The sequence below is a fragment of the Onychomys torridus genome, chromosome 18 (assembly GCF_903995425.1).
Source record: "Onychomys torridus chromosome 18, mOncTor1.1, whole genome shotgun sequence".
Taxonomy (NCBI): Eukaryota; Metazoa; Chordata; class Mammalia; order Rodentia; family Cricetidae; genus Onychomys; species Onychomys torridus.
This window is the reverse complement of record NC_050460.1, coordinates 28,863,860-28,891,625: the sequence shown is the minus strand read 5'-3', so window position 1 is coordinate 28,891,625 and position 27,766 is coordinate 28,863,860. Positions and strand designations below refer to the sequence as shown.

The 27,766-nt window shown below is 43.0% G+C and overlaps 1 protein-coding gene across 15 annotated transcripts in view; it reads right to left on the bottom strand.

Moving 5' to 3' along the window:
• Positions 1 to 27,766, bottom strand: part of Dst (dystonin) — a 419,328-nt gene that overhangs the window by 197,929 nt on the left and 193,633 nt on the right. For all 15 annotated transcript variants that reach the window (XM_036168011.1, XM_036168013.1, XM_036168012.1 and 12 more), the window contains 3 exons: positions 11,397 to 11,486; positions 9,244 to 9,321; positions 7,888 to 7,980 (listed from right to left, as the gene is read on the bottom strand). In XM_036168011.1, the coding sequence (XP_036023904.1) occupies positions 7,888 to 7,980; positions 9,244 to 9,321; positions 11,397 to 11,486 (261 nt within the window). The remainder of the gene's footprint in view (positions 1 to 7,887; positions 7,981 to 9,243; positions 9,322 to 11,396; positions 11,487 to 27,766) is intronic.

Sequence of the window (27,766 nt, the reverse complement as noted above, 5' to 3'; positions counted from 1 at the left end):
TACAGACACGAGTGTGCACAGCAGAGTCCCTCAAAAAGCAGACACAGAGACAGCTGTCCATGAGGACTACCTACGAGTTCCTTCCTGTGTTCATCATCCCCACCCTTCAGAGACGATCTTATTTACATCAGCCCTTGCTCTTGTCTCTAGGAGCAGTTTTCTTCAGTCATTTTGCTTTAAATTAAAGAACTGTGGTCTCGCTATGCTGCCCAAGGCAAAGGACGGTGGCTACTCACAGACACGACATGAGTTCTGATCAGCTCCATTTCTGTACTGGGCTGGCCTATTGCTCCTTATGCCATGCAGTCCACATCTGCATTTGGGCATGGTGGACTATTTCCTGGAATTCCTGAGCTCAAGCAGAGCTCCTGTCCCAGCCAAGTAAGTACTTAGGGCTATAGGCTGGCAACCATGCCCAGGCAGAACTTCTCTGACAATGAGATGTAACAGAGACCATGCTACTGTCTAAATCGGCTAGTCATGATAACTGTATTATCTTAGAACACATTGAGTTATAGAACTACTAACGAGCTTTCTTTTCTTCATTCTGTAAGAGAACCACCTATTTTCACTATTTCATATCATTGCTGGGGTGATTCAAAGCCACAGCATGTCCTAAAGCATTTTCCAATTTAGGAGCATCATACAAATCTGTTACCCACCCACCTCCTTTCAAATTCACCCACTTGTCCCAATACATGTGTGTACGCTTATGAGACATACTCATCGGGCATGTATGGAAGGGGAGCCCTTAGGCTGGACTGCCTCTCAGCATATTACTGCAAGGATTTAAAGGAGAGGTAGGCTGGTCATCTGCACGGAGAATGACCAATGTCACAAGACCAAGGGAGTTCAAATCAGGTTAGGAGGAGCTCCAAGAATTTGTACCATAGTCCCTGAATGCTACCTCAAAAGCCCTCAAGGCCAACCCTGCATTCAACAGGAGTAAGGAGACAAACACGAAGAATGACTTGAGGCAGATAAACAACAGCTGTGTGACTAACAAGCTATTTCTAAGGGGAAAAAAGTACTAATAAAGGGGTTAGGGTCTGTCACCTACATCTAATTATCCATGAAAAGTGGAGTCCACTATGACACTGAGTTCTGTAGACCCGGTCTAATCAAACACATTTAAGCAAACTGAGGCAGGGAAACACTGTAACGATATAGGAAGAAGGACCTCAGACAACAGCCGAGCCGCTGGCTCTCTTTCTGTATCATAAACTAAGCTACTCAGATAAAAACCTAGCTGCCTCTTTCTCCTCTGATCTACAAGACACTACACTTAGTTACACACTGCCGTAGCACAATCACTTAACAAACCTAAGCGGCAGGTTGATGACTTATTTCCACATGTATTTTCCAACAAAACTTTTAAAAAATGCATTTAATGTAACAGATCACAAAATACTTGGCATGAAGATAACAAAAAAGGCTTACATACACTTAAAGAAATAGGTTTTAATGGTTTTCAGGGGCAAAAAACAGCAATAACAGAAACACATAGAGCTTACTTGAAGCCAAATTATGGGGGAAATATATCTAAGACACTAAACCAAGCTACATTCCTAAGCACAGGGAGGCCGATTTGATTTCTTCTGCACTGGCCTTTATACCAGATCTACACAGATAATGCCACAACTGGATGCTTTCTTTATAAATGCCACCGCTGCAAAACATAAACAGAACATCATGAAGCAGAACATTGCTTGGCAAGTCTGTGGGGAACATAAACAGGAACTCAGCCACCAAGGTCAACGATGACTATGCACACCAAACCTAGTACAACTCCTTTCTGCCACTGTGCACTGATCTAAACCAATGACACAATGACCCGCCCGTGAAGTCAGGCATCACGGATACCACTTGCATTTGGATGTTTTGGGGTAAAAGATAAAGTTAGGAAGAATGTACAGAAAAAAAAAAAATCAACCCTGCATCAGTAGCACGGAGAAGACATTTAGGTAATGTACTTCCCAGGGAAGTAAGTCACACTGATCCAATTACATTTGAAAGACATGTAATTTGTCCAAAGCTAAATATCAATGTTAGGTGAAAAGATCTTAGCTTCCTGGTAGCCTGGGTCATATCCCAGTCCCAATGACATGCTGCCCCAACAATTTCTGATGTCCAAACAGGGCCATGAAATTTGGGTAAGTTAATCTGTGCCTCCACCTTCAACACACAGAATATCTGAAAGCAATTATGTCAATGTTTTGTGCATGAAAACTGATAGAGAACTGGAATTTGGCTTCTTGGACTATGGAACAGAAAGTCAGAATGTGCAGAGTACTGTACTGTGTCCCACATTGTTTTATCACTAGTTATTCCTTATAAACAAGTCTTTATGTTTTAATTGACACACAGTAATTGAACGCATTTGGGAACTACAGTGTATATACATGCATAACTATCAATGATTCAATAGGCATATTCGAACAATCTATTATTTCAAATATTTATCATTTGTGTGTGTGTGTGTGTGTGTGTGTTAGGAACATCAAAACCCTCTATGCTATCTATATCAAGATATTCAGCTATCCTAAACTGTTTTCTAATTTAACTTTTACCCACCACAGAGCTAAGTTTCTGCAGGCTATTCCAAAGGAAAAGTCAAGAGCCATGAATTGGAGAAATTAAAGCTAAGTATTCTGTTAAACCAGGGCTTTCCCAAGTTATGTGACAATAAAATACTTATGCTACTGAAGTTAAAGTGAGGATAAGAACAAGTGACGTGGCTAACACACCAGATAATGCTTCTGTGCTCTCATACGAAAACTCCTAACTTTCACACAAGCTAGTGTGAAGATGGCATTTTAGAGAGACCCACTACAACACTCGAGTCCTGTGGAAAGGGGGGCATCCATCACTCTCATCTCACTTACCTCATATCCATCATTCCCAGGTGCATCCTTGGAGACAGAGGACACACTGGCCTGGGGGGAATGGTGCCTCCCTTTTGTACACTGAGGACGGGGTGTTTTATGAGAGTGAACTCTCTCGGTCCTGTGGTGCTCTTGGATGCTGCTATAACTTTTTGATAGGTTTTCCACAAGCCCATTGTTTCCGAGTGATTTCTCCGGGACACAGAGAATGGAACTTAAGCTGGCTGCCTTTTGGAAAATAGAAGCTTCATCTTTTCTCTGGAATGGTCTCTGTTTTGTGTTGACATCATCTAAATGTCTCTCCCTCTCTGTGCAATATGGAGGGCTATCTTTTTCTGAAGTCGTCTTCTCCGGGGCACTAACTTGTACTTCTGAGTCGTTGTTCTGGGCAGAGGAAACTGTCACCCGGTAGGAGCAACTGTCCACGGCAGTAGGCGGAGGTTTCTGTTCCCTGGGGTCCGCGGTCACTGTCTTCCCTGGCTGCACACCAGCCTCTGGTGTGGGGCTTGTGACAGGGTCTCCAGGCACCAGTTCTCTGGATGACACAGCTGGTCGCTCCCTGGCAGGCTGACCACCACCCTTGTCACCTTGTCTTCCACTGCTTTGCCCCACAGGATCAGCGTCACCTACAGATTTCTGGAACTGTTTTCTTCTGAAATATTTTCTTCCGGGAGAGGATTTCTCAGGGCTCAAGGGAGTTTTGGCAGGATCAAAATACTGTTCTTCTTTCTCAGCCCGAACACAGCCACAGACATTCCCCATTTGATCCACAGGCACTCACGGCTCCACAAACTCACTCATTTCAAACTCCTGGGCTTCTGGGGCCGGCTCCACCAAGTCCCGAGTGAGACTCCACTCCAACCCGTAATTCCTAGCAGACTGTGTGACCATCCTCTTCAGCCTGAAGCCATGTTGCTTATGAGAAAACCACTTGCAAGAAATGCCGTGGCACCCTGCCAGCTGGTCTCTGTGTCTTATTAGGCACTGTGGCTTATTCCTGGCCACCAGACCTCCCAGACAAACATGACTGCTCTTGGTCAAATCAGACACCAATGAGCTTCCAAGGCAAAGCCCGAGACTCACTTCAGAGCCCTCGGCCACAGATGAACACAGCGCCTTCTGAAATGCACACACACTATCACAACTTGCATTAACCTCTGAGGCTGAGCAAACAGAAAGTAAACACAGCCAGAGACTTACTGGTACAGTGTCCTTCAAGTTCCAGCCAAAGGGCCCTTCAAACTCAAGTTCACAAAGCCTCTCCTGTGTGACCCCCCACCCCAAAAATCACCAACTAATTTTAGGGCTAACATACAAATAAACAAAAAGCTTAAGAGTCTCTATGTTAAAACTAACTCAGAAGAAAAATAATGGAATAAAAATAGGATTCAACAATTGGTTGAAGGGAAGACAAAACACTGAATGCCAAAAATACTTTAATCCTCTCTAAAGCCAATCCTTTAACGCGGCTGGAAATAGTTTCAAATAGTAACTCTCTAAGGTATCTGCTCATTGGGACTGTCACAGGAGCAGATGAACACACAGAGTGATTTAAAGGTGGAACGCTTGGCCAAGCCTGCACACCGGACACATACATTAGGGCAGTTAAACTTTATGCTCTGTAATTGCACTCGGGTTACACATTAAACAGCTTTAGTAGGGTCACGGTGGAAACTGAAGGAATCAGTATGGAGACTGAGACTTTGAGCTGTGCATATTTCTGACACTGAGTCATCGACAGGGTGCAGAGGAAATCAGTGACTGACACAGAGGCCAAAGTCACTTGGAAAGTGGATGACTGCCTTTTCCAGGGGAGTCTTCCACCAATCAAAGCCAGAACTCACTGCACTTCCCTGAGGGGCCAGCCACTGCAATGGTCACGTTCACACAGATGGTGCAGATGTCTGTCAGTAACACAGCTGTATTGTAACGGTTTTCTTAATTATTTAAAGGGGAAATTAAACATTATCCAGTGACAGTCTTGGGTTGGTTTGTTCTTCGGTTTCCAATGTCTTCATCGGCACTGGAACAGCATTTAAATGTAGGACGGCTGCTATTTGTACTGACAGGGTGGAGAAGCAACCCGTGATTGGCACTCTCTCCACCCTTCCTCTGGCCCTGCCAAACTAAGCAACTGTCCATGGTTAGGTCACATATTCCAAAAATGGCTCAGCTTTTGCATCTGCCTGGTAACTAGTACCTCTCACCATCCTCTTCTTTAATACCCTGCCAGGCCTGACACAGCCCCTCAACTTTTCTTCCTACACTTTGGCTTGTATTTCTATTACCAATGGATGCATCCCCCTTGATTACACTTAACAAAATAATACCTTAACAGATGGCACAACACGCCTCATCATGATCTAGCATACAGTCCTTCAGGACATGAGACTGTCAGGAATATAATTCCTACCTTCCCAATGCCAGACTGAAAAACGGGTTCAGTTCATAATGCTCAAGAGCAGTAATTTTAAAAACAGGCCACTGGTTCTTCTGAAACTTTTGCCTTATTAATGCAGCGAGTAGAGGAAGTAAGAGGATGTGCCGCTCTGGGCGAGGGTGCTCACCACTCTTCTCCCTGGGCACAGCCAGGAGTTCGAATCTTCGATTAGCACAGCACTAAGAAGAAAGCTTTTATTTTGTTTACATTTTCCCCACACAACCATATCCAAGCCCTTGATCCTCCTCCTGCCTCTAATTGCTGATGCTGAGATACAAGCAGTGCTGCAGTGGCTGGCTTAACATGTAATTCTTCTTTAGTGACCCCTGCTTGAAATCCCCTCAGATACAGACTGTACGTGCTTCTTCTAATTCCTGCCTGCCCACATTCCCCTCTGTTATTTTCTTGTGTCTGCTGCCAGCAGCTGGGGAATGTTTTCCCCACGACCTCTGGTGGCATTGCAGACTGTCAACTATCCTTTTCTCCTCTTCTTCCCTTCCCTGGCTTCACCAGCTCATTTCCTGTTGCTTCACACATCTCTGAATAGTCATTCCTGTTCTGTTTCCTTGGCGAGACCTGCTCCCGCCCCTGTCATCAGGGGCTCTCCACAGAGGGGACCCTTTCTCTCCAACAGTCAACAACCACTTTTGTGTCGGTAAGTCCCTGTACCTTGCCTTCCCAGGTCTGCTCTGCTCAGCGGACTGGCACTCAGGCTAGCTCATTTACCCTTCGAACCCGTGCAGAAGGTCAACCGTTCCCTACTACCACCCCTAGATCTCACAATTGGTTTTCTGATGTTTTAAAGAGTTTAACCTGAGCCCTCATCTCCATTTCCTATACCCTGTGGCCAAATTTCTTTCTTCCTTTTTCAAAATGTCACCTCTTGGGTACACGTTTCACCGCCATCTGGCCGATATCCCTCCCTCTGAAATCACTTCCTTTTCTTGGCTTTTCTCCCTCACCATGACCACCTAGCGCATTCCCATCTATTTTACATAGAATTAGAATTAAAACATCATTACACTTTATTTCTTAGAGGGGTACACATGCTAGCACACACCTGGAGGTCAGGGGACCACTGAGTCGACTCAGTTCTCTCCTTCCACCACATGGGCTCCAGGAATCAAAGGCAAGCCTTTGGGTCTGTCAACAAGCCTTCACTCACTGTGCCATCTCGCTAACCTATCAGGTTTGATTTATTAAAACATTTCTTCCCTCAAGGCCAGTCAGAGTGACCATGACAAGGAAGAGTAAAAGGAGCCAAGAATGCAATTCTGTTTCCCTCCTGGGAAGCCCTTTCACCTGCCCCACGGCAATCTCTAGTGTGATATCTGGCTTCAGACACAGCCTGCCTTATCAGCTACGGGATGAAGGAGCTGACTCCCTGCATGAGGGGCCGCAGACTTGTCCACCTGGCTCCTCGCAGTTTCAACTCTAATTTTAAAAGTCCTGGACCTAGTGAATGACCTGAGCTCTAGGAGAGCACAGCCAAGGCATTCTCCATGAAAACAATTCTTGGGTCACTTCTACTTTATATAATTCTGGTAACACGGTCTGGCTTGTGTCCCACATGTAAAGCCTGGCTTTGGTTTAGTGCTGAGGACTCTCAGCTCTTTTCAGGGTGGGGTCTTCTGGTAATGATGACCCTTAGCGCTCTGGAGTCTTGGCTTGCACTTAGTTATTTCCTGGGTCGCCCTGACTTCACAACGCAGTTGACTGGACATCTTCATTAACCGTCCTCTAGGCAGGCTGGTTAACACCATGTCCCCACTTGCCCAGCTGCCTCGATTCCCTACTGCTGGGACAGTTCAGTTGCCTATCAGAACCTGGGGCTTCCCTCCTAGAAGAATTCTTCCTCTCTAGAACTTTTCATATGGCTCAGATCCATTCCCAAACGAGCTCCTTTATTTTCCATTATTACTTTAATGCATTTTACCCCTTCCCCCCTCACAATTCAATTTAAAATCCTACTTAAGCCGTTTATTTTCTTCCTTTAAGGCCCTTCAAGCACAGTACTGCCGAGGGCTGACAGAAACTGCGAGATGAGCAGCTAAGGAACTAAGGCAAGGCACAGGGGAGGCACTGTGACTCCAGCTACAGAGTGCTTTCAAAACACGTCACTGTCCTCAGATCTACAGAAGGCATGGCTGCTATGTGACACTTTCCTGCTAATCTGGCTTTCTGGAATACCTCTACTGCCATCTAGTGTCTACCAGGGAAAACTTGAATTTACTTACACTATGGATAAAATTATTTTAAGGATTTGAGTCATAAAATCTTTACATAGCTAAAATAAGAAATACTGCACAAAGAACAAAAGAAACATGTGTGCATTTAGGAAAAAGAGATCTCTATCTCTCAAATCTAAGATTACAAAAGAAGACCTTTAAAGGCAAACACGGCAGCTCCCAGAGAGCAGGAGACAAGAGGCCAGGCTCACAGTGTGACTAGGAAGAACAACGGAAGTGATGCTATGAAATTTGCTTTCCACTCTGAGGACATAAAAACCTTCCCGAGAACCACCAGAGAACCAGCCGCAAGACGGAGAAAAGCTGGACTTACCTGAAAGTGCAAAATTATTGTCCATATTAATCCCAACGTCAGCTTCGGATTTCCATCTGTTATGTCATCGTTTCTAATGTTCACTAGCTTCACCTGTTTGATAGATGAAGGAGGGAGAAACAGTTGACTATACACTCGGCACAAGCTCTCTTTACCTACAAAGGAAATGCTAAGCCACGCAAAGAGTGCAAAGATCACCGAACACTGTCCGCCCTCCCCTTCGGTGGTCCAGGAAACAAGCTAGTCTAGACTGGGTTTTGCTGTGGTTTCCTAGAACCAGTGCCCACTTGTCAAAAACGAAATTCAAATGACGAGGCCTGGGTAAAACTTTGTGATCTTAAAATCAGGGGACACTTTCTTTTGAAATGAGCTTATTTCACCCTTACCTTCAAGCAGAAAATGACCTGAGCCATCGACAACTTCAACAGCCCGTATGTCCACAACAGAGGATTTTTAAAAACTACTTTCTAGAGTAAGTATTTAAATCGCCAAGCGTCTAGAAGCTGAGAAAACATCAAAGAGCAGTACCACACTCAGAACGGAAGCTTACCAACTGCTCAACCGGGACATTCAGGCAGATACATGTAATGAGCTCAACATTGGCATCTTATACAAAGAGCTAAATACCAAGACACGCCATCATGTTGAACAGTGTTTCCTTATTTGATAGAGAATGATGAAGCAAGGGAGATACTCCTTCACCTCTGTCCCTTCTGCCAAGTGAGAATACAGGCCGCCCTTGCCAGTGCCAAGTGTTACTATCTTGACCTTCAATATCCAGCCTCTAGAGAGTCTAGAACCAGACGGGATGAATTCTGCTCTTTATGAATTACACAGCTACTCTATGACGGAAGCACAAAGAAGGCCAAGCCGGTTGTCCACTTACACCGAACAGAAGATTGCTGTACCCCACTAGTAAGTGGAAACACTAGCACTTAGCACTGTTTCTAGAAGTAGGGTATAAACGATGAAAATATTCTAATATATGCAGTGTAAAAAGTCAAGTGTTGCCACACCCCTACCTGGAACTGTCATTCACAGGCGTTCTTGACATCCTGTTACTACTCAAATGCTCTAACTGCCTAGGCAGATGCACTCGGATGCCACCAGGGAGAATCAATCGGTCCTTATTCAAGGGGAAATAAAGCACCCCACTCTTCTGGGCTTACACTCAATACTAACTTCCTTTCCTTAGGAACAGGTGTTTGAAAACACCATTAAACACTTGCCTCAGCAATGGGCAAGATGATTACCATAGTTCAGACCCAATTAAACCATTACGTTCCCTGACACATTCCTATGTAGATTCATTTGATCTCTTATGTTCCTGAGGCTAGAGTCTAGAAATCACCATACCTGGCGTCTTTTCAAATAATCCAGTGCAATCTGTACATTCTGCAGTCTGTGAAAGCGCATCCGGCCCTTCTCTCTGGGCTAAGGACAGAAAATTGAAGGCATAAAAATACTACAGTTTACAACACCTTTGACCGTGCTAATTTAAATATATTATCCATTCATCTTAATCCTTCTAAACTGTTTTTTGGTAGGCTCGTCCTTTCTTTTTTAAAGAAGTTTTTGACTCTTCTCTATCATCTTGGACCGAATTTCAAGTCTGAGGGACTTTTTCTAAATATATTTTAAGCATATGCTTTATTCCAGATGCTTCATTTAAATAAAAGGAAAACCACAGACCACGGAGCATTCTGTGTTCACTAACAGGACAATCTTGGCTAACTGGGACCTAACGGTAAAAATAATAAGTAGTAACTCTCCATTTTACCTTCTTCATACACTATCAACAAGACTGTTTTTCTAATTATATTTATGGATTTATGAAAATGAGGTAAAACAGCATGCAAATTAGTATTAAAAAATGAAAAACAAAAACCACCAAAGAGAAAGACAAGAGGAGCTGTGACTGAGGAGAGGAAAAAGCAACTTACACTGTGCAACACTTTTCCTCTGTGTTTATTTCAGCTTTTACACAAAGGTGGACTTATTATGAGGGAGAGAAGACCTGTACTTTTGTGTTTCACTGGATGTGATGCAATTGTTTTCCCAGTCCCAGAAAAAGTGTCAAATCATAGTTAATTTTTTTAGTGCCATTTTCCTTGGGAAATGGTTCACATTGTCAGAGGGTAAAAAGGAACAGAGCTGGAAAATCCTTAACAAACATACAAAGGATGGGGCTGAAATTTATCACATGAAATAGTCTAAGAGCAAAAAGGTAAAAGAAGCCAACGTCCATCTTCACTTCTGAAATATAGGCCATTGACATCCAAGGTGCCATGATAAAAGACAGCAGACCATAAACGGGAAAAATAATTTTGGCATCAGGGTAGAAATGATGCTGAAAATTCACAAATTTGATACTATAGAAACATAATTTCCAAGGAAATTGGGGGTTCAACTGTCTCTGTGAAGGTAGCTGGCCCATGTCAGCTAAGTGTCAGTTAAACGGCCCTGTGATTATATGGGCTACAAGACTTAAAATCTTGCCCCTCTGCATCCCACAAACAGGTATGATTTAAGGAAATTGATAAAAGTCTCCCTATGTCACCCCCCAAAGTTGTCATGTTTGAAATATCAATTCCAGAAGGAAATGAATGTGCATAAAAATTAGTATACTAGTTATCAGGATTCTAAGTTTTCTGAAGATAACTTTAAAGAGAAAATATTCCCTTTGTCCAGTTTCTTCACACATGTCTGCCCTGCTCTAGGGTTGGGTTCCTGTGTTTCCTCTACAGGAGCTGGGGCCGTGAGTCACTGGCCTATCACGTTAGCGCTGCACACACCGCCTGGCAGGTTAGTGAGTTACGGGGGACACCTACCCCCTTGTCCTCATCCTCCACATCCTCATGCTGCGCACACTCGCATGCTGCTGATGCACTCACCAATCGTAAGGTCTTCAAAAAGTCTCGCTCCCTTGGCTAGTGAATATAACAGACAGAAGACAGGACAGCAAGGAGACAGACAGACAGACAGACAGACAGACCAGGAATGAAAAGAAGAGCATGAGCAGAACGGAATGAGGGAGAACGGATAACCGAGAAAGGGAGTAATGGTCACACAGGAGGGAGACGACACCTGGGTTAGCCCCCTTCTCAGAAAGTGAAGTTGGGTTCCTCGCTATGTACGAGTCTTTCCATGTGTGCTTGTATTATGCATCTGACTTTTTAAAGCAAAAATAAAACAAAATACCAGAAAACAACCCAAAAGTATTTTAAAAAAGAAGAAAAAGAAGCACACACACACAAAAAGGAACAAATAGTATGTTAATTATCGAACCTATCACAAAAGCAGAGACTTCTCCAGGTCCACATTCACATCACGTGAAGATGGGATGCTGCAGCCACTGGCCAGAAAGAACTCTTTCCTTCTGGCTTAAGTTCATAATTTGAAGAAAAAAAAAATGCTACAAAAACCTAACATCTATTCTGCAAATGCCCTGGTCACGTGTGTACAGAATTATAGGCTCAGCAATATAAATTAGGAAGCCTCTAACTTACCAAGGTGTCTCCAGAAAGGACCTCCAGAAGGGAGATCAAATTGTGCCCGTCCCTCAAGTCTTCGTAGAGATCATTCACATGTTTCCGAACCTACAGAGAAAAAAATCACTTTAGTCCTGGAGCTCAGAACCAACTTCCCATTCCTAACCAAGCAGGGCCATTCACAGAAACATGCTTCACATGGTGTTCGCCTATGCACCTATTTTTCATTTTTATTCCCTCACTACTTAATTTAGATGAAAATTTAATTTAAATTTAAAACCTAAAAAACAGAAACTAATAGAGTAACAATTCGTAAAGATGACCAGAACTAGTAACTTTTTAACACCTCAGACTAAATACCATCGTGAACTACTATATGGGCTTACCAGTTTTAAATACAAGTCATATCCTAACTTTATTCATGATCCCTGACACACTGGTACTGCCTTAACAGACCTATGTTTTACCTCCACTTGCTCTTCATACTAACACAGTGGTTCTCACCCTTCCTAAGGCTGCGGCCCTTAAATACACGTCCTCATGTTGTGATGACCCCTGACCGTAAAGTTATTTTCCTTCCTACTTCATAACTGTCATTTTGCTACTGTTATAAGTTGTAATGTAAATATCTGACACGCAGGATATCTGATCTGTGACCCTGCAGGCTGAGAACCTCTGGCCTAACACTCAACCAGTCAAGAGGCACTGTGTGAAAACCATAAGCTGAATAACCATCTACAGAACTCTCTGTACTGCTTCTACAGCTTTCTCTCAGCCTCTACTTTAAATAATTTTAAAAAATAAAGCATAGGTTAGGGGCCTCTATGCAAATTGTTTTCACAATGTAAATTTTGTGGCGGAGAATCTAAATAACTCTAGCATGAACTTGGCATTCAGCCTGTAACGGTTTCCTCTATTCCCCAACCTGCCCAGAGCCTGTGACTTTAGAACTAAAGGAGGTGGCAAAGGTACTAGGAACACCCTGGCCAACTCTCCAGCTTTACAAACTGGAGCTATAGTTTGATCTCCTAATTCCCGTGGAATAGCACCGGTATCGCAGATTACACCACATAAAAGAAAGCACTAAAATATTTTCTCTTGTGCAGAAAAATGTGACTTGAAGATAATTTTAGGTAATATTCATTTATAAAACCTGTAATTACCCAAAGCAGTTATAAAAGTGTTACTGTTCTGTTAACATATTGACCTCAAGATATCTTTGACAATCCCCTTAGTGTCTTAACTATAATTCAGAAATGAATCCTTATTCAAGGGCCTTTTCAGGAACATACATGACACATACATGATGTACACACATATCAAGGACTTTTGTGGGAACATACATGACACACAGAGGCACAGCCTTTAATGAAATGAAAGCAGTGCATTATTTTCTATTTGCACATTAGAGCCCTATAAAGATGCTCAGTCTCCTTCCAATGTAGACTTGGGTTTGTAAGGACTACTTGGTGCTTGGCCTGTCCACTGTGCATCTAAACCTGGGCATTTTTGCTGCATCTCTGGTGTAGCCAGGAAGCAGCCTGACTATACAGAAGCCTGATCAAAGCCATGCAGAGAGCAGTGTTACACAATCACATCATGTAACTACTGATGCTCAGCCAGTAGCTTCAACTCTCAAAATAAGTGAACTTGTGCAGATCTGACATCCTCCTCCCACAGAACAGTGGTAACCACGCATATCCTCGGGACAGAACTCCCAAGAGCAGGAACACAGTGCAGAGGGTCCTGCTGAATCCTGCCAGACACAGGGTCCCCACATTCCATTTCCTGTCCTTCTCCTCCAGGACAGTTTAAGCTGGGGTGTGGTTTTGACACTTCTCTCATAGAAAGGCAATTTCACAACTTGCCTTGCTAATAGACTGCACCAAGCCCTCCTCACTAGAAAACTTCTCAGAATTAAATGTCTCACTATTGTATTTATGCTACAATAAAAAAAAATTGAATATACTTCAAAAGGAAAATACTGTATCACATAAAACCAAATTAGGAAAAGAAGAAACTAAGTCTAAAGGAGAAGAAAAATTTAGAACCTACATTTTAATTTTGCTTCTCACTCTGACCCCATGACCTTGAACCCATTGCCAAAGCTATCTGGGCCACTTTAAGATAAGGAGGGAACTAAATAGTTAAGTCTAAACAGAAGGCTTGACTGTTTTATTTTGTCCAAACCCTGAGTCATAGACATTTGGCCTGGTAACTTCACAGACGGCTGCTGTAACTGCCAATACTCTTCAGCTTTCCATTTAAAATTAAATGGAGTTTCTCCTTTCTTTGGATAGTTTTCCCTGTGAGGTAAAAATCTGTCTGAATAAATAAGAGTCGAGGAAATGATGAGCAACACAGGAGCACCGTGAGGCCCTGAGGCCAACTCATCCAACCCGAGTTATATAACTAAAGGGAAGCAGCTTCTCTGTGTTCCACACCATCTTCCCCGAATTTCCCAGGGTGTTCTCTCCCTTTTCTTTCCTTCCTTCCTTCTTTCCTTTCCTTTTCTTTTCTTTTTCCCCTTCCTTCCTTCCTTCCTTCCTTCCTTCCTTCCTTCCTTCCTTCCTTCCTTCCTTCTTTTTGTTATTGTTGTTGTTTGAGATAAGGTTTCTGTGTAGTCCTGGTTGTCCTAGAACTCACTCTGTAGGCCAGGCTGGCCTTGAACTCAGAGATCTGCTTGCCTCTGCCTCACGAGCACTGGGATTAAAGGCGTGTGCTACCATGCTCACCCAGCTGCCAGTCTTTCTAAAATTAGTGTACTGCTTGGAATCTATTATGTACCCACAGGGGTCATGCTGATCTCATTCTAAAGAGACTAACCTAAGGAACCATAGCTAAGTAGACAAGACAACAGTAAAAGGAGAAAAACTCAAGAGGCTGGAGGTGACCTAGGAATGAACAGAGGTAATATGCCAGACCTGTCTTAGCCACACAGGAACTAGCCAATAAAAAGTACAAATGGAAAAACAACAAGGCCGGTACTCAAGAGCTCCATGTTGTTAAACTTTTACATAAGTTAAAACTCAAGTCCAACTCTGGAGAGAAGGCTCTTCAAATACCTGCTTATTCTCTATTCAAAATGGGCTTTCTCAGAAGTTTGACATCGTATTAGTTCTTGTTAATCGAAAAACTCTACAAGAATTCTGAATCTCATACTTGTCAATACTTTTGTGGCTGGGAGAAACACCCAAGAGAAGCAGTGAAAGGAGCTAAGATTCGGGCTGGAGAGATGGCTCAGAGGTTAAGAGCACTGGCTGCTCTTCCAGAGGTCCTGAGTTCAATTCCCAGCAACCACATGGTGGCTCACAACCATCTGTAATGAGATCTGGTGCCCTCTTCTGGCGTGCAGGCAGAACACTGTATACATAATAAATAAACCTTTAAAAAAGAGGGTAAAGTAATATTTACTGTTATTTATGGTCTCCAGGCCATAGTTTATCATAGCATGGAGGGTGTGGCAAAACTAAGCACATGACATCATGAAAGCCAGGCAGCAGAGGGAGACCACCTATGAAGGACGGTAGGGAGACCATGGATGGGCTCCAGCCTTTTGGAATGGGCTGCCCACAATCAGAGCTGGTCTTCCCCCTTTTGTCTCTGGAATTGCCCTTACAGATACACAGAGACTAATTCGGTAGGTACATCTCAATCCAATAGCCTGGTCATCAAGATGAACCATCATAGCATATGTGTGGCTGCAGTTCGGTTCACTAGGTACGCACTGCGCATTCACCACAAGCTAAGACACCCTGAAGATAGAGAGAAGCACCCAAGAGAGGGCTGTCTCCTGGAGTCTACAGTCTGAGGTGACACAGTAAAGAAACTGCAGCTCAAATGGACAGACTCGCATTACATGGAGCCCCATCCTGTCCCGGCTCTAAGACCTCTTAGCAAAGAAGATGGAGTGCATCAGGTCCAGAAGAGAGAGGGGAGGGACAGGGCAAAGATGTTCAAAACCGTGCAGTAGGTACTGAGGAAAAGGAGGCAGCTGCCCACTCAGAGAAATGTGAGGTGGCAGTTAAGGCAGGAAGGGGACCAGGAGACCTGGCAGCTTCATACTTCACACACTAAGAAGCTCTGAAGGCCAGCAAGCAAATTAGGGAGCCAGAAAAGCCTGGTCCATACATGTAGGGGCACTGAGCTGAGGACAATTAGGGCGCAGCAGAATCATGAGCAATCCTAGCCTCCCTTATTTGAAGCCTAAAAGCAGGACACAGAGTTATAAGACAAAAAGCATCTCGTAGTTCAACCAGAGGGAAGAGCACCGGCCACTGAAGACTCTTGCACTTTACTGTGGATGGTAACCATAAGTTGCTACAAGAACATGCTTTAATAACTAGCCTCTGCCTGCCACTTATGTGCTGTTCCTGGGGAACCACTCTTGAGACCCGGGGATTTATGTCTGTCTTGGAACTTTAAAAATCGCCCCTTCTCTGCTGAATACGCTTGACAAGCTGGAATCCAAGCTCCCTCACTCCCACCCCAAGTGTACATGAAATATGTTAATAATCTTATTTCTTCTTAATCTTTCATTACAATGGTTGGTTCCAACTAGGACCCACTGGGGGTTATTCTTCCCTCCACCCTTTCTCATTAGTTTCCTGTAAACTGTCATCTTCAGGGAAGTCCGATCACAAAAGTCAATGGCCAGATCGTTCAGCCCTGACAAGGGCCTTTGGGAAAAAGCAAACCAGAAAGGACATTGAGTCAGTGAGCCCGGGATACAGCGCACACATCCCAGACGCAATCATCACCAGATAAAGAGCCCAGTCTTCCCTTAAAGGACACAAGATCCTCAAACACAATCGGCCATCTTTCAAAAGGCATAAACGATAAAAAGAAGGCTTGTCCTTGTCCCAAGAACTCTTCGCTGCCTTGTACTAACTAGCGAAAAGGAGGGGCAGTCGGCTTTAGTGAAAACTACCAATTGAAATGCTTTGATTCCTTTTTAGCTTGCACAAATGCATGAAAAATGGGCCAAGCAGTCTTCCCAGGACAGCTCCTTTAAAACCCTTCTCCAAAAGGATCTTAGATATTAATATTGCTCTGTGAACGATGGATCCTTTGAAAATACACAGGAGGGCTTAAAAACATTCTCAGGAAGTTGTCTGAGTTGTTCTGTGAATTACAAATTTTAGTGTTATTTCTTCAACAATTGTGAAAGAATAAAACCAACCCTGTTGATATTCCCTGTTATTATGAATTCTAAGTTGGTATAGTTAGGTATTAAGAGGAAATATCCCATTTGATGTCTGCAAATTAATGCTGGCAGCGAGACAATGGAAACAGCACAGTTTCATCATAGTGAACTCAGTTAGTTCTTTGAGGGGAAAGGTTTCTTTTTCCAACTTTCAAGTGCAGCATCAACTAAACGAGCAGAAGTCTTCTCCTTTCCCACCACCAGGGGGCACTGTGCTAGTTAAGAGCATTAGCAGCACTGACAAACGCTAAGATGCAGGAATTTTAGCCAGTGTTTTCAATGATCACACACATGTCAAGAATATCTATCTCTCAATAGTTTTACTGCAGTCTTAGAAAACTTAAAAAAAGATATTTCTTTTTTTTTTCCTTTTAATCAAGTAACTCTTCTGAACCAGGATGGGATTTTTTCCTGTAATTATGTAAAGTTTTGACTTTGGTTTTTGTTTGGATTGGGTAGTTCTTCCTTTTCCTCTAGCTTTTTCTTTTCATATATAGGAAAGCTAAGCAAAATCTACTTTGCATGAGTTTCCCCCTATGTCTACATATCTTTTACATAGCTATGTGAACCTTGGTGATGAGAAATTTTACCTGAAAGAGAAAAATCAATTCAGAAACCAACATGCTATGCAGAATAGCATCTTCCCTGGTACCTGACGGCCTTCTCTGGAGTTGACATACATTATGGATATGTTGTAAATGTGCTTCACAGAGACGCTGGGGAGGGGGGAAGAGGGGTGTGGAGTAATGGTCCATCAACATCTCACAGAAAAGAAGAAGTAGAGGACATTTTAGGAAAGGTGGTCCAGCATTCTGTGCTGAAGACTGACGCCCCGCCATATTGGGCAGGAGACTAGGTTCTCAGCTTGTAACTGTTTCTTCAGGCATCTTGCTAGCCCAGTCCCCCTACAGAAGTTCCTGTCAAGTGCTCTTGTCCAATCACCATGGTGAGCGCTACTGTGTCAAGCTCAGTTTTAGATGACCACTTAAGGGTCATGAGGACTCAATTACTGGCATGTTCTATAACATCTCTCACATTCCTCCCACGTTCTTACAATACAGACCCTAAAAAGAAAAGGCTCAAGAAAGGGGAGCCACAATCACTTCACACTCTTAATAAAGAAACAATAAGCTACTCAGCAAAACAGAATTTTGCTATAGAAGAAATCCTCTGGGCACAGTAACATGACAAGACAAATGAGGACAACCTAGGAGAACGCTGTAAGAAGAGCTAACGTGCTCCCTCTGTGTCCTAGAAAACGACACTGGACGGCACATGGGGTGGCACATGCCTACAGAGCAAGAGCAGCCTGAGCCTCACCGTGAGAAATTTCCCAGATGAGGAAGAGGACGGGGAGGGAGAATCACCACAGTGTCATAGCCCTGTCACTGAACACAAACTTTGTCAAACAGACCCCCCGGCAGTTTCAGATATTTGCTCTTACTGAATTTTTTCTGAAACAGAATCATGAAGTTTTACAGTAAAAATCATGTAAAAGCAAAAGAATTTAAATTGCTTTTACTTAAAATAGACTCACGACCAAAATTCGAAACTGTTTAATAAAACATGAATCTCTTCAATAAATTCCCATATTACTCAGTAGTAATAATACATCAACTTTATGAATCGGGTCCAAATTAATTACTAGAAATTAGGGATGAGCTTAGGCAGGTCCACTGAGTTCTTCTCTGGTGAAATAGGCAGCTTTGCCTCTCAATACAAGGTCACTTTACCAGCCTGCCTTTACAACTACTTATCAGAGATTCAAGGAAATCTGGCTGGCACCAAGGTAGGACAATGCAGAGGAGAAAACACAGCAGCGCAGGGCACAATGGGATCCCAGAATAAAGAAACCCAGTGCAAAGATTCCCAGCAGCTGCCAAGTGGGCCCTAAAAAGAAAAGAGCTTGAAAAATGGGTCATAACCACTTTATGTTCCTAATACACTACTCCACAAACAAAGCAGATATAAACCAACTTTGTGATCGCGGTACAGGAGAGGATCATAGAGAAGGAAACAGTAAGGATTCTAACGAAGCCATGCAGTGCCCGTCACAGAGCTGAGGTTGGTAACTGTCTGAATACTGCTTAGCCGAGTCACCTCTAGGAGCTTTGTCAAATGAGCCACAGGATGTGGATGTCTACCTGCCACACAGGAATTCAACAGTGAAATGGATCCTTATCCCACGTAACAATCTTTCTGGTGTTATACTACATCCAAGGGAGAAATCATATCACATATCACACACTTGAAGATTAATAAAGGTTAATAAAGGACAAATCTCTTTACTGTATCACGTCCAGCTCTGGCTAATGCCCAAAGAGGAATTGGGCATGAACAGAAGATTTCAATAACTTACATACACCTTAGGCTTAGGCATTCCACATATGCTGCCATTCTTGAGTCTCTCTCAGGGCTCAGGCCCAGTTCACACTTGGAACAATTTAAACACAGACAGGAGTCTGCAAGTCTGGCCACTTGGGCAAACAGGAGATCAACACAGTCAAGATACTGCCAGAATGATGTCTTACGTGTTGCTCTTTTTGAAAAGTTGTTACCTTGGTTCATCTTGCCTGTGGCAGAATTAATGATTTTCCTTGTAAGAGCACAGGGGACTAAATGACAGACCAGGCAGGATGCGTCCGTGTGACCTTGAGCTGCTCTTGGAGGCTGGTCTTTTGGGAAGGTCCTAATGGCTGGTTGTAGGTGAGGAGCGTCTCCTTTTGTTAAGGGAACTGAGCCTGACTGGGGGTCAATCTTCATGAATAAACAGAAGCTTTCTCAGCCACTCTAAACTTAGGGTACAGAAGTTTCTTTCCTACAGTTTCTAACAAGTCTGGTCATTAGCCCCATTATCTTGCAGGCACATGGAGGCAGTACTCCTTGAGCTTCACAGACCCTATTTTACTACTTCCGGTTTCTCCTGTGGCACTCACACTACTTCAGTACTGACCTGGAGAATGGCAGATGTAAGTGAAGAGGAAGACTTATTGTGAGTGGAAGTACAAACCCGGACAGCCATTATGGACATCAGCACAGAGACTTCTCAAAGATTAAAAATAGAGCAACCATATGACCCATCCTACCACAGAGATACTTACTCATCAATATTCATTGCTGTTCTAATAACAATAATAGGGGAATGGAATTCACCTAGATGCCCATCAACAGATGAGTGGATAACGATAATGTGGTACATGTAAATTTTATTTAACCAGAAAGAATAATAGAATTTGCAGGAAAATGGGTGGATAGGAAAAATATTAAGTGATGTAACCGAAACTCAGAAAGACAAGAACCCCATGTTCTTTCTCATATGTAGATCATAACCTGTAGAAGGTGTGTGTGTATAAATGTGGGTAAGGACTAAAACACTAAAAAGACCAAAAGAAGGTACAAAATAGGTGCTGAAGAAGAATAGGCATAAAGATACATGACATGAAAGAGTAAACGAGGATGGGATTTAGCTCAGTACAGCGCTCGCCTAGCAAGCGCAAGGCCCTGGGTTCGATCCTCAGCTTAAAAAAAACAAAAACAAGATTAAATGAAAGAGTAAAAGAGACTGGGGGTTATATAAAGGAGAAGGAGAAAATCCATAAAAACACAATTTCATTAAAAATGCCACAATGACATCAAATGTCTTGTGTGCTGATTTTAAAAATGAAAAAAGTTGATCTACTATAGCACAGTTGTTTAAGGTGTAGGGTAAGCTATACCTTCAAGGCACCCCACAACAAACCCAACTTTTCCTGAGCCCGTAGAAGTGAGCTTCATGTACAGCCCAGATGATGTGGAATGGGGATGCTCCATTGGTCTTCCTGCGCATACTAGCTGGGATGGCTACACAGTGACTCCAGGCTCAGGAGGAAGCTTGCCCTCACAGAAAAGGCAGACACTGGGTAGACAGGGCCAAAGAATGGCATCTCTAGCCACTGCAGGGGACACTTCCCCAAGAGGTGACTTCATCTCTCTCTCTTTCCATTTTCAAGTCTAAAGCATAGAAAGACTAGAGCCCCTGAGCACCATCACTGATGACCTCCAGGCCTTCTTAGCACTGACACTCCCTGGTATTTATATTTGAACTGAACTTATGCCCATTCCTCCTGTCCTTACAAAGAAGCAGCTAAGAACAATTGGATACATCTTCTTATTAAACCTATTAAGTGCCCAGGAATATGATCAGGACAACTGGTGCAGGGAGATGAACATGAGAACTATTTATAAGGAATGTCCAGATAACAAGATCCCATGGCTTCTGCTGAGTCAAAGAGGATATGCCTTTGGTCCCATAATGAGGCTCAAATCTTAATTCCTCCCCTGCCCTTGTTCTGAGTGCCCCCCCCCCCATTTTAACAGGAGCAAGTATCCTCAGGGTAGGCTTGAACTAAGTAGCGCTTAGCAAATCAGAGACCACACTTCCACAAGTGAACCATGCAACATGACCATGGGCACATTCTAAGACCCTTAGCCCCATGTGGACAGAAGAACTTCATTTCTACTCCTGAAGGATAAGACAATTAGAGAAGAGAAACTGCCTTGCGGAATAGCTGAGCTGCTGCTCACCTATGAGTAGACTCATGCATTCCTTTCTTCACCACAGATTCTGTTCCCACTTCCCCCTGGCTCTCCAAATTTTGTCTTCATTCGAGTTCTGTACTATCATACTCCTTGGTTCAGGATGTTTATCATCGTTTTTTTCTCTTAGAACAAGTTTTATATTCACACTATACATTAATGTAAACACCGTAAAGGAACAGGATTCTAATTCCTGACATAGTATCTTTCAGAAACACCAAGAATGCTAGTTGAATAAATAAAACATCAGTCATTGGCACTCTGCAATTCGCCTTGCCTATGCTCTCAGCTGTGAATCTTGGGCGCCTGCTCAGCCGATGCAAAAAAAAGAGAAACTCAAGAAACAGATGCACAACCTCCCAAGCCTCTTCCACGATACAGAGGCCTGGTGTTTGCTCCCAGAACCCATCATGGCATCTATAGTGGATCTGTATAAATGTTGCTGAGTCACTTAACTTCACAGGGAAAAGTATCCATGTTTTCCTCTGCATTTTCTATGACCTATTTTTACTATTTTAACAAATGATGAGCAAAAATGTGTTTGGAAAGGGTCTGGAGACAGACCTCAGCAGTAAAGTTCAACAGACTAGAGCTTGATAGTAATTTTTAAAAATATATTATATATGCAATATGACATATTTTTAATAATATGGTTTTCTGACAAAATGAAGCAATTTAGCAGAGGGCATTCTTTTCAGCAATGATGCTTAGCTAAGACTCAGTGAGTAGCCACATGCAAAAGGATTCATTTGAAGCTCTTCCTCAGAACAAACCATACACCCAGCTGCAGTAACTAAAATTACATAATTACTAGATTAAATTACAGCAGTGCATTCGGTCCAGGGAAGACTATTTATTTGTGACAAGGTCCTGCTATGACGCAGCCCAGAATGGCTTCATACTCTTGATCCTCTTGTCTCAGCATCCCAACTGCTGGGATTTCAGGCAGCAATCACCATGACCAGCTAGAAAACTGCTTATATATGCCAAGAAAAGCACAGATGGCAAAGAAACCCCCATTGTAAGTGTGCCTACCGCCAGTCACAGGCAAATACGTGAACAAGCATTTTGTCAAAGAACAGAGCAAATGGATAAGAAACACATGAAAAGATGTTTAACATCATTAGTCCTTAGAGAAATACAAACCAAAATCGCATGGAGACGGCAACACACACACACACACACACACACACACACACACACACACACACACGCACAGAAAACAGCTCAGCAGCTCCTAAGTTGCTAAATTAGATTTACAATACGACCCGGCAATTACACTCCGAGGACTGAAAACATATAATTCACAGGATGAGATACACACTTTGGTTCACAGTGGCATATTAGTGCCAGAAAGAGGAACCCCAAATGTCTGTCCACTATTAGTGGGTAAATGTCATATATACAGATTGGATTACTACTCACAAACAAAAGGGAAAAGAGAATTATAACACAGTTGACCCTCAAAAACTGTTAATTGAGAAAAGCCAGATACAAAAGATATATTATTTTATGTACTGGCCAGTTTTATGTCAATTTGACACAAGCTAGAGTCTTGAGAGAAGAGGGGACCTCAAATAAAAAATATGCCTCCATAAGATCTGGCTTTATAAGCAAGCCTGTAGGGCATTTTCTTAATTAGTGGTTGGTGGGGGAGGGCCCAGCCCACTGTGGGTGGTTCCATCCCTGGGCTGGTGGTCCTGGGTTCTACAAGAAGAGCAAGTTCCAGGACAGGCTCCAAAGCTACAGAGAAACCCTGTCTTGAAAAACAACAAACAAACAAAAACAAAAATTTTTTTTAAAAAGCAGGCTAAGCAAGTCATGAGGAGCAAGCCAGAAAGCAGCATCCCTCCATGGCCTCTGCATCAGTCCCTGCCTCCAGGTTCCTGCCCTGTTTTCCTTTGATATGAATAGTGATATGGAAGAATAAGACAGATAAATGCTTTCCTCTCCAAGTTGCTTTGTCATGGTGTTTCATCACAATAGTAACCCTAACTAAGACATCCTATTTAGTCAAAATGTAGAAAAGCAAATCTAAAAAGAAAGAGTGTCGGTGATTGCCTGGAGCTAAAGCCAGGCAACCCAGGTGGGTCAGGGCAAATGGATGTAGGGTTTATTTTCCAGGTAATATTCCAGAAATATTTTTAAATTAGACCATGGTGGAGGCTATACAATTGTGAACCTATGAAAACAAAACAAAACAAAACCCTCACCTGTCAAATCACATGAGTTCAAACAAGTAAATTTCATGAATGCAAATTATCTCTTAACAAAACTGTTTTTGTGCATTTAAAAAGTGTGAGAGCAGGGCGGTCGGTGGTGGCGCACACCTGTAATCCCAGCACTCGGGAGGCAGAGGCAGGTGGATCTCTGTGAGTTCGAGATCTACAAAGTGAGTTCCAGGAAAGGCGCAAAGCTATACAGAGAAACCCTGTCTCAAAAAACCAAAAACAAAACAAAACAAAAAATAATAATAATAAAAACAGTGTAAGAGCAATGTATTCACACTGATATGCATATAGACGTATATATGTATATAAATATATATATCAATATACACATACACGTATACATATGTATGTATATGTGTGTATATCAGAATCCAAGAGCAGTAACAGTAGAACCTAGGATGCAATGAAGTTCATAAAGCACGTGGTCTAGCACCCAAAAGGAACTACATTTTAAAAAACACATAATTTGGGGCAGGCGTGGTAGTGCATGCCTTTAATCCTAGCACTTGGAAGACAGAGGCAGGTGGATCTCTGTGAGTTCAAGGCCAGCCTGGTCTATAAAGTGAGTCCCAAGACAGCTGGGACTATTACACAGAGAAACTTTGTCTCGAATCCTTCCCCCACCACACAAAGAAAAGAAAGGGAGGGAAAAAAAACAAAACCCATGATTTGATTTACTGAGAAGGATGCCAAGTTTATACATTAACACTTAAAAGGTCAGATCATAATATTGATAAAAATACAAAAGCCATGGCAATCACTACAAACATTCAATCTAGACCTAAGAGGGGTCTATGGCTCAGAATGAATGTAAAGGGACAAGCTGTGTCTACAAGGTACCAAGGTCTAATTTAAGTAAAGGGTGAAATGTCTACTAAGGTTTGTTCCGCAGACTCCAAACAGGATGCTTGCTGAAATCTTAGTCTGGAGCCACTTTTCAGTGATTCTGCACAGATAACCATGCATTCCATTCTAGCTTGCTTCTTGATGGCTGTGAACTTGGTAGCCCCTCAGTCCAACGCTGGATACCTAAGCATTCCTGTTGTGGGATGTTTGTACACTTGTGAAGGTGTATTGCAGTGAGTAGTGTAATAAGAAGCTGAACGGCCAATAGTTAGGCAGAACATATAGTTGGGATTTCCAGGAAGAGAAAGGAAGAGGAAGAGGAATCTAGGCGTGTGGAAGATGCCAATGAGACATGGCAGGAGCCGGACATACAGAATGAAAGAAAGGTTAAAAAAAAAGTCACATGGTAAAATGGAGATTAATTTAAGTTATAAGAGCTAATGGGACAAGCCTAAGCTAAGGCCGAGCTCTTACAATTAATTAGAAGTCTCCATGTCATTATTTGAGCTGGTGGCCCAGGGAAAAATTCTATTATACATTCCCAGTCTGGCAACTGAGGCTAGAGCAGTAGGGTCACCTAAGACCATCAGAAAATACAGATGTTACATTACAATTCATAACAGTAGCAAAATTACAGTTATGAAGAAACAACAAAAATAATGTTATGGTTGGAGGTTACCACATCATGAGCAACTGTATTAAAGGGTCTCAGCGTTAGGAAGGTTGAGAACCCCTGGGCTGGAGGGTTCCTAGAGAGCCAGAGCTCTTCAGTCCATGGTGTAAGTTAAGGAAGACAGGTTCCATGTCAAGAGAGGATGGCAACAGCGGAGGCAGAACAGGCCAGATACACTCATCCAAAAGGACTGAATTCAGGAAGCCAAAGGAAGGCCTCCTTCCCCTTGGACCTCATTCTAAATGGGCCAAAGGCCGAGGGTCTCTTGCATGGTGAACATACATACATGCAGGCTAAATACTCACCTGCACAAAATACAGTAGATAAATCTGGGAGAACACAAAGAGAATCTGAGTGAAGGCGGGTGCAGTCTCTCCCTTCCCTTACTCCTAAGAAATACCCTCACAGGGACTAGAGAGACGGCTCCACAGTTAAGAGCAAATATTGTTCTTGTAGTGGACCTGAGTTTGGTTCCCAGCAACCATGTTGGATGGCTCTCAATCACCTGTAAATGCAGCTCTAGAGGAGGGGCCACCTTCTTCTGCCTTCTGTGAGCAACCACTGCACATGTGTGCATGCACACTACACACACACACACACACACACACACACACACACACTCACATAATTAAAAGAAATATTTTTTTTAAATGTAACATCCTCACACATCCATCTAGACGTGTGTCTCTTAAATTGATCCCAGTCCCATCAAGTTGACAGCCCAGATTAACCCTTACTGGACTCCTTTTTCTTCTCTAGCACGTGGCTTCTTGCTCCTAGGGATTAAGCTCTTAACATTTGTAAAACATAATAAGCATCAAATAAGGTCAAGTGGACCAGCCGTAAACAAACCAGTATTAATTTTACCCACTGAAAGAAATGAAAATTGGGGCCTCTAAAAATGACTTATAAAAGCTTCCATTCATATATTTAAGACTATATATTCAGGAGCAAAAGCTATAAAGAATTTTATCATCATATTAAAGTTTCTCCTTTTAAACTACAAACAAGAATGCCCCAATGAGTGTGCTTTAAAAGCCTCTTCAGCCAATTGTCCGTCAGCAGCCCTAAGCCTCCCTGACCTCTAGCTCCACATTGTCACGTCTTCCTCCATCAACTCTTCTTGTGCTACTCTCTGAGGTCTCCTGAAGTCTGCTGTACAGCTATCCCTGACTAGAAAGAGCCTGGAAACACGTGTGCATTTACTGTATGGGAAGGAATATCCCAGTCTTTGAAAGAAACCCGGCTCCATCTGCGGTAGGACGGCAGAGAACCCGCCAGATTTATCTATTCAGCAGCAGAGCATTTCCAAATAAGAAGAATTTAGTCTTGCAAATATTTTTCTAAGTTCAGAACTACTGACAAAAAAGCAATGCTCATTAGTAACTGTAGACAAAGCAAGTCACCACACGTGAATGAGTCAAGCTAGAGACCCTGAAAAGTTCATGGAAGGGGTCAGATCTCCAGGCTGGCCCTGCAGCCTTGACCTCCTTCACTCCAGTACTTGGTTTCTTTTCCATTTTTCCTCTAGATTTATTCATTTTTTTGCATTTGAGTGTTTTGCCTGCATGTATTATGTGCACCATGTATGTGCAGTGCCCACAGAATTCAGAACTGGCATTGGGTGTCCTGGAATTGGAGGTAAAGATGGTTGTTAAGTCACCATGTGGGTGCTGGGAACTGAACCCAGGTCCTGTGCAAGAGCAACTACCGCTTTAACTACTGAGCAACTCTTCAGCCCCAAGGGAGCTCAGTTTCTAAGCTATTATGATTTGGACCTAAAATCTCCCCAAACGTTCATGTGCTGAAGTCAGTAGGACTACTGACAGTTGAATGGCTCTGTAAGACACGGGCCACCTCCTTTGAAGGGTTTATCTTGTGCCTAGCTCCATTTTCTCCTATGTTCTGCCCCCTCTCTTCTCCTCCATGATTGTCAGGAAGGAAGCAGCTTTTCTCCCCCATGCCCTCCCATCATAATGCTTCTCTGCTTTACCACAAGCCTAAGAGCAACAGAGGGAGCCAATCATGGGCTGAAGTCTCTAAAACCATGAGTCCTTTGAGTTGTACACACACACACACACAGTGAAATGAGCCTTTAAAAGAAGGAACTCATCGTGAGTTGGTCTCCCGGTGACTCTGGACTCACTCCCAGCAAACCAACCCTCATAATTCCATGTTGTAACAGTTCTACTTCATAAACTGGATATAAAGAGGATTACTTTGGTTTCTCCTTCGTTCATTAAGCAAGACATTCTTTCGTGTGGGGGAGGGTCACAGCAGTGTATCTGGCAGTACACTAAGTGTTGGGGTGTATGCACTGTGAAATGAGACAGCAGTACCCCTCCTCTTGCAGCTTAGAGTCCAGCATTAATGACACGCCAAGTCCTCCTCAGCTTAGCGACTACCGAGTGCTCAGAATTCTGGTGGAGAGGGCTGAGGAACAAACTTTGGGAATGGTAACACCACTGATCACAGTGTATTTTTTTTCTCGTCTTTGAAAATGTCTTGGTCATTACTTGTCTCTAGCTAGAAGACTGACCTTCAGGAATGCTGCCTGGCTTCTTTGCATACTTTTATCTATAGCTCTAGATTCTTGCAAAGGATACTGATTAAAGAAGAATGCAAACAGAAGCCACAGGCTCACAGACAAGTTCTTCGGAGTCGGAAGAACCAGTACATCCCAGCTGGGACACATCCCAGCTATGTCATGTCAGACAACTTGTCTCCTCCCATGAGCCTCAGTTTCTTCGTGGTAAAATGAAGACTGAGTGACATGTCTACTGCATACTAACCGATGCAGCATCTGGCACTCAGCAAGGAGAAACAGCAGTGTTAATAACGTCAATAATGAAAGTGA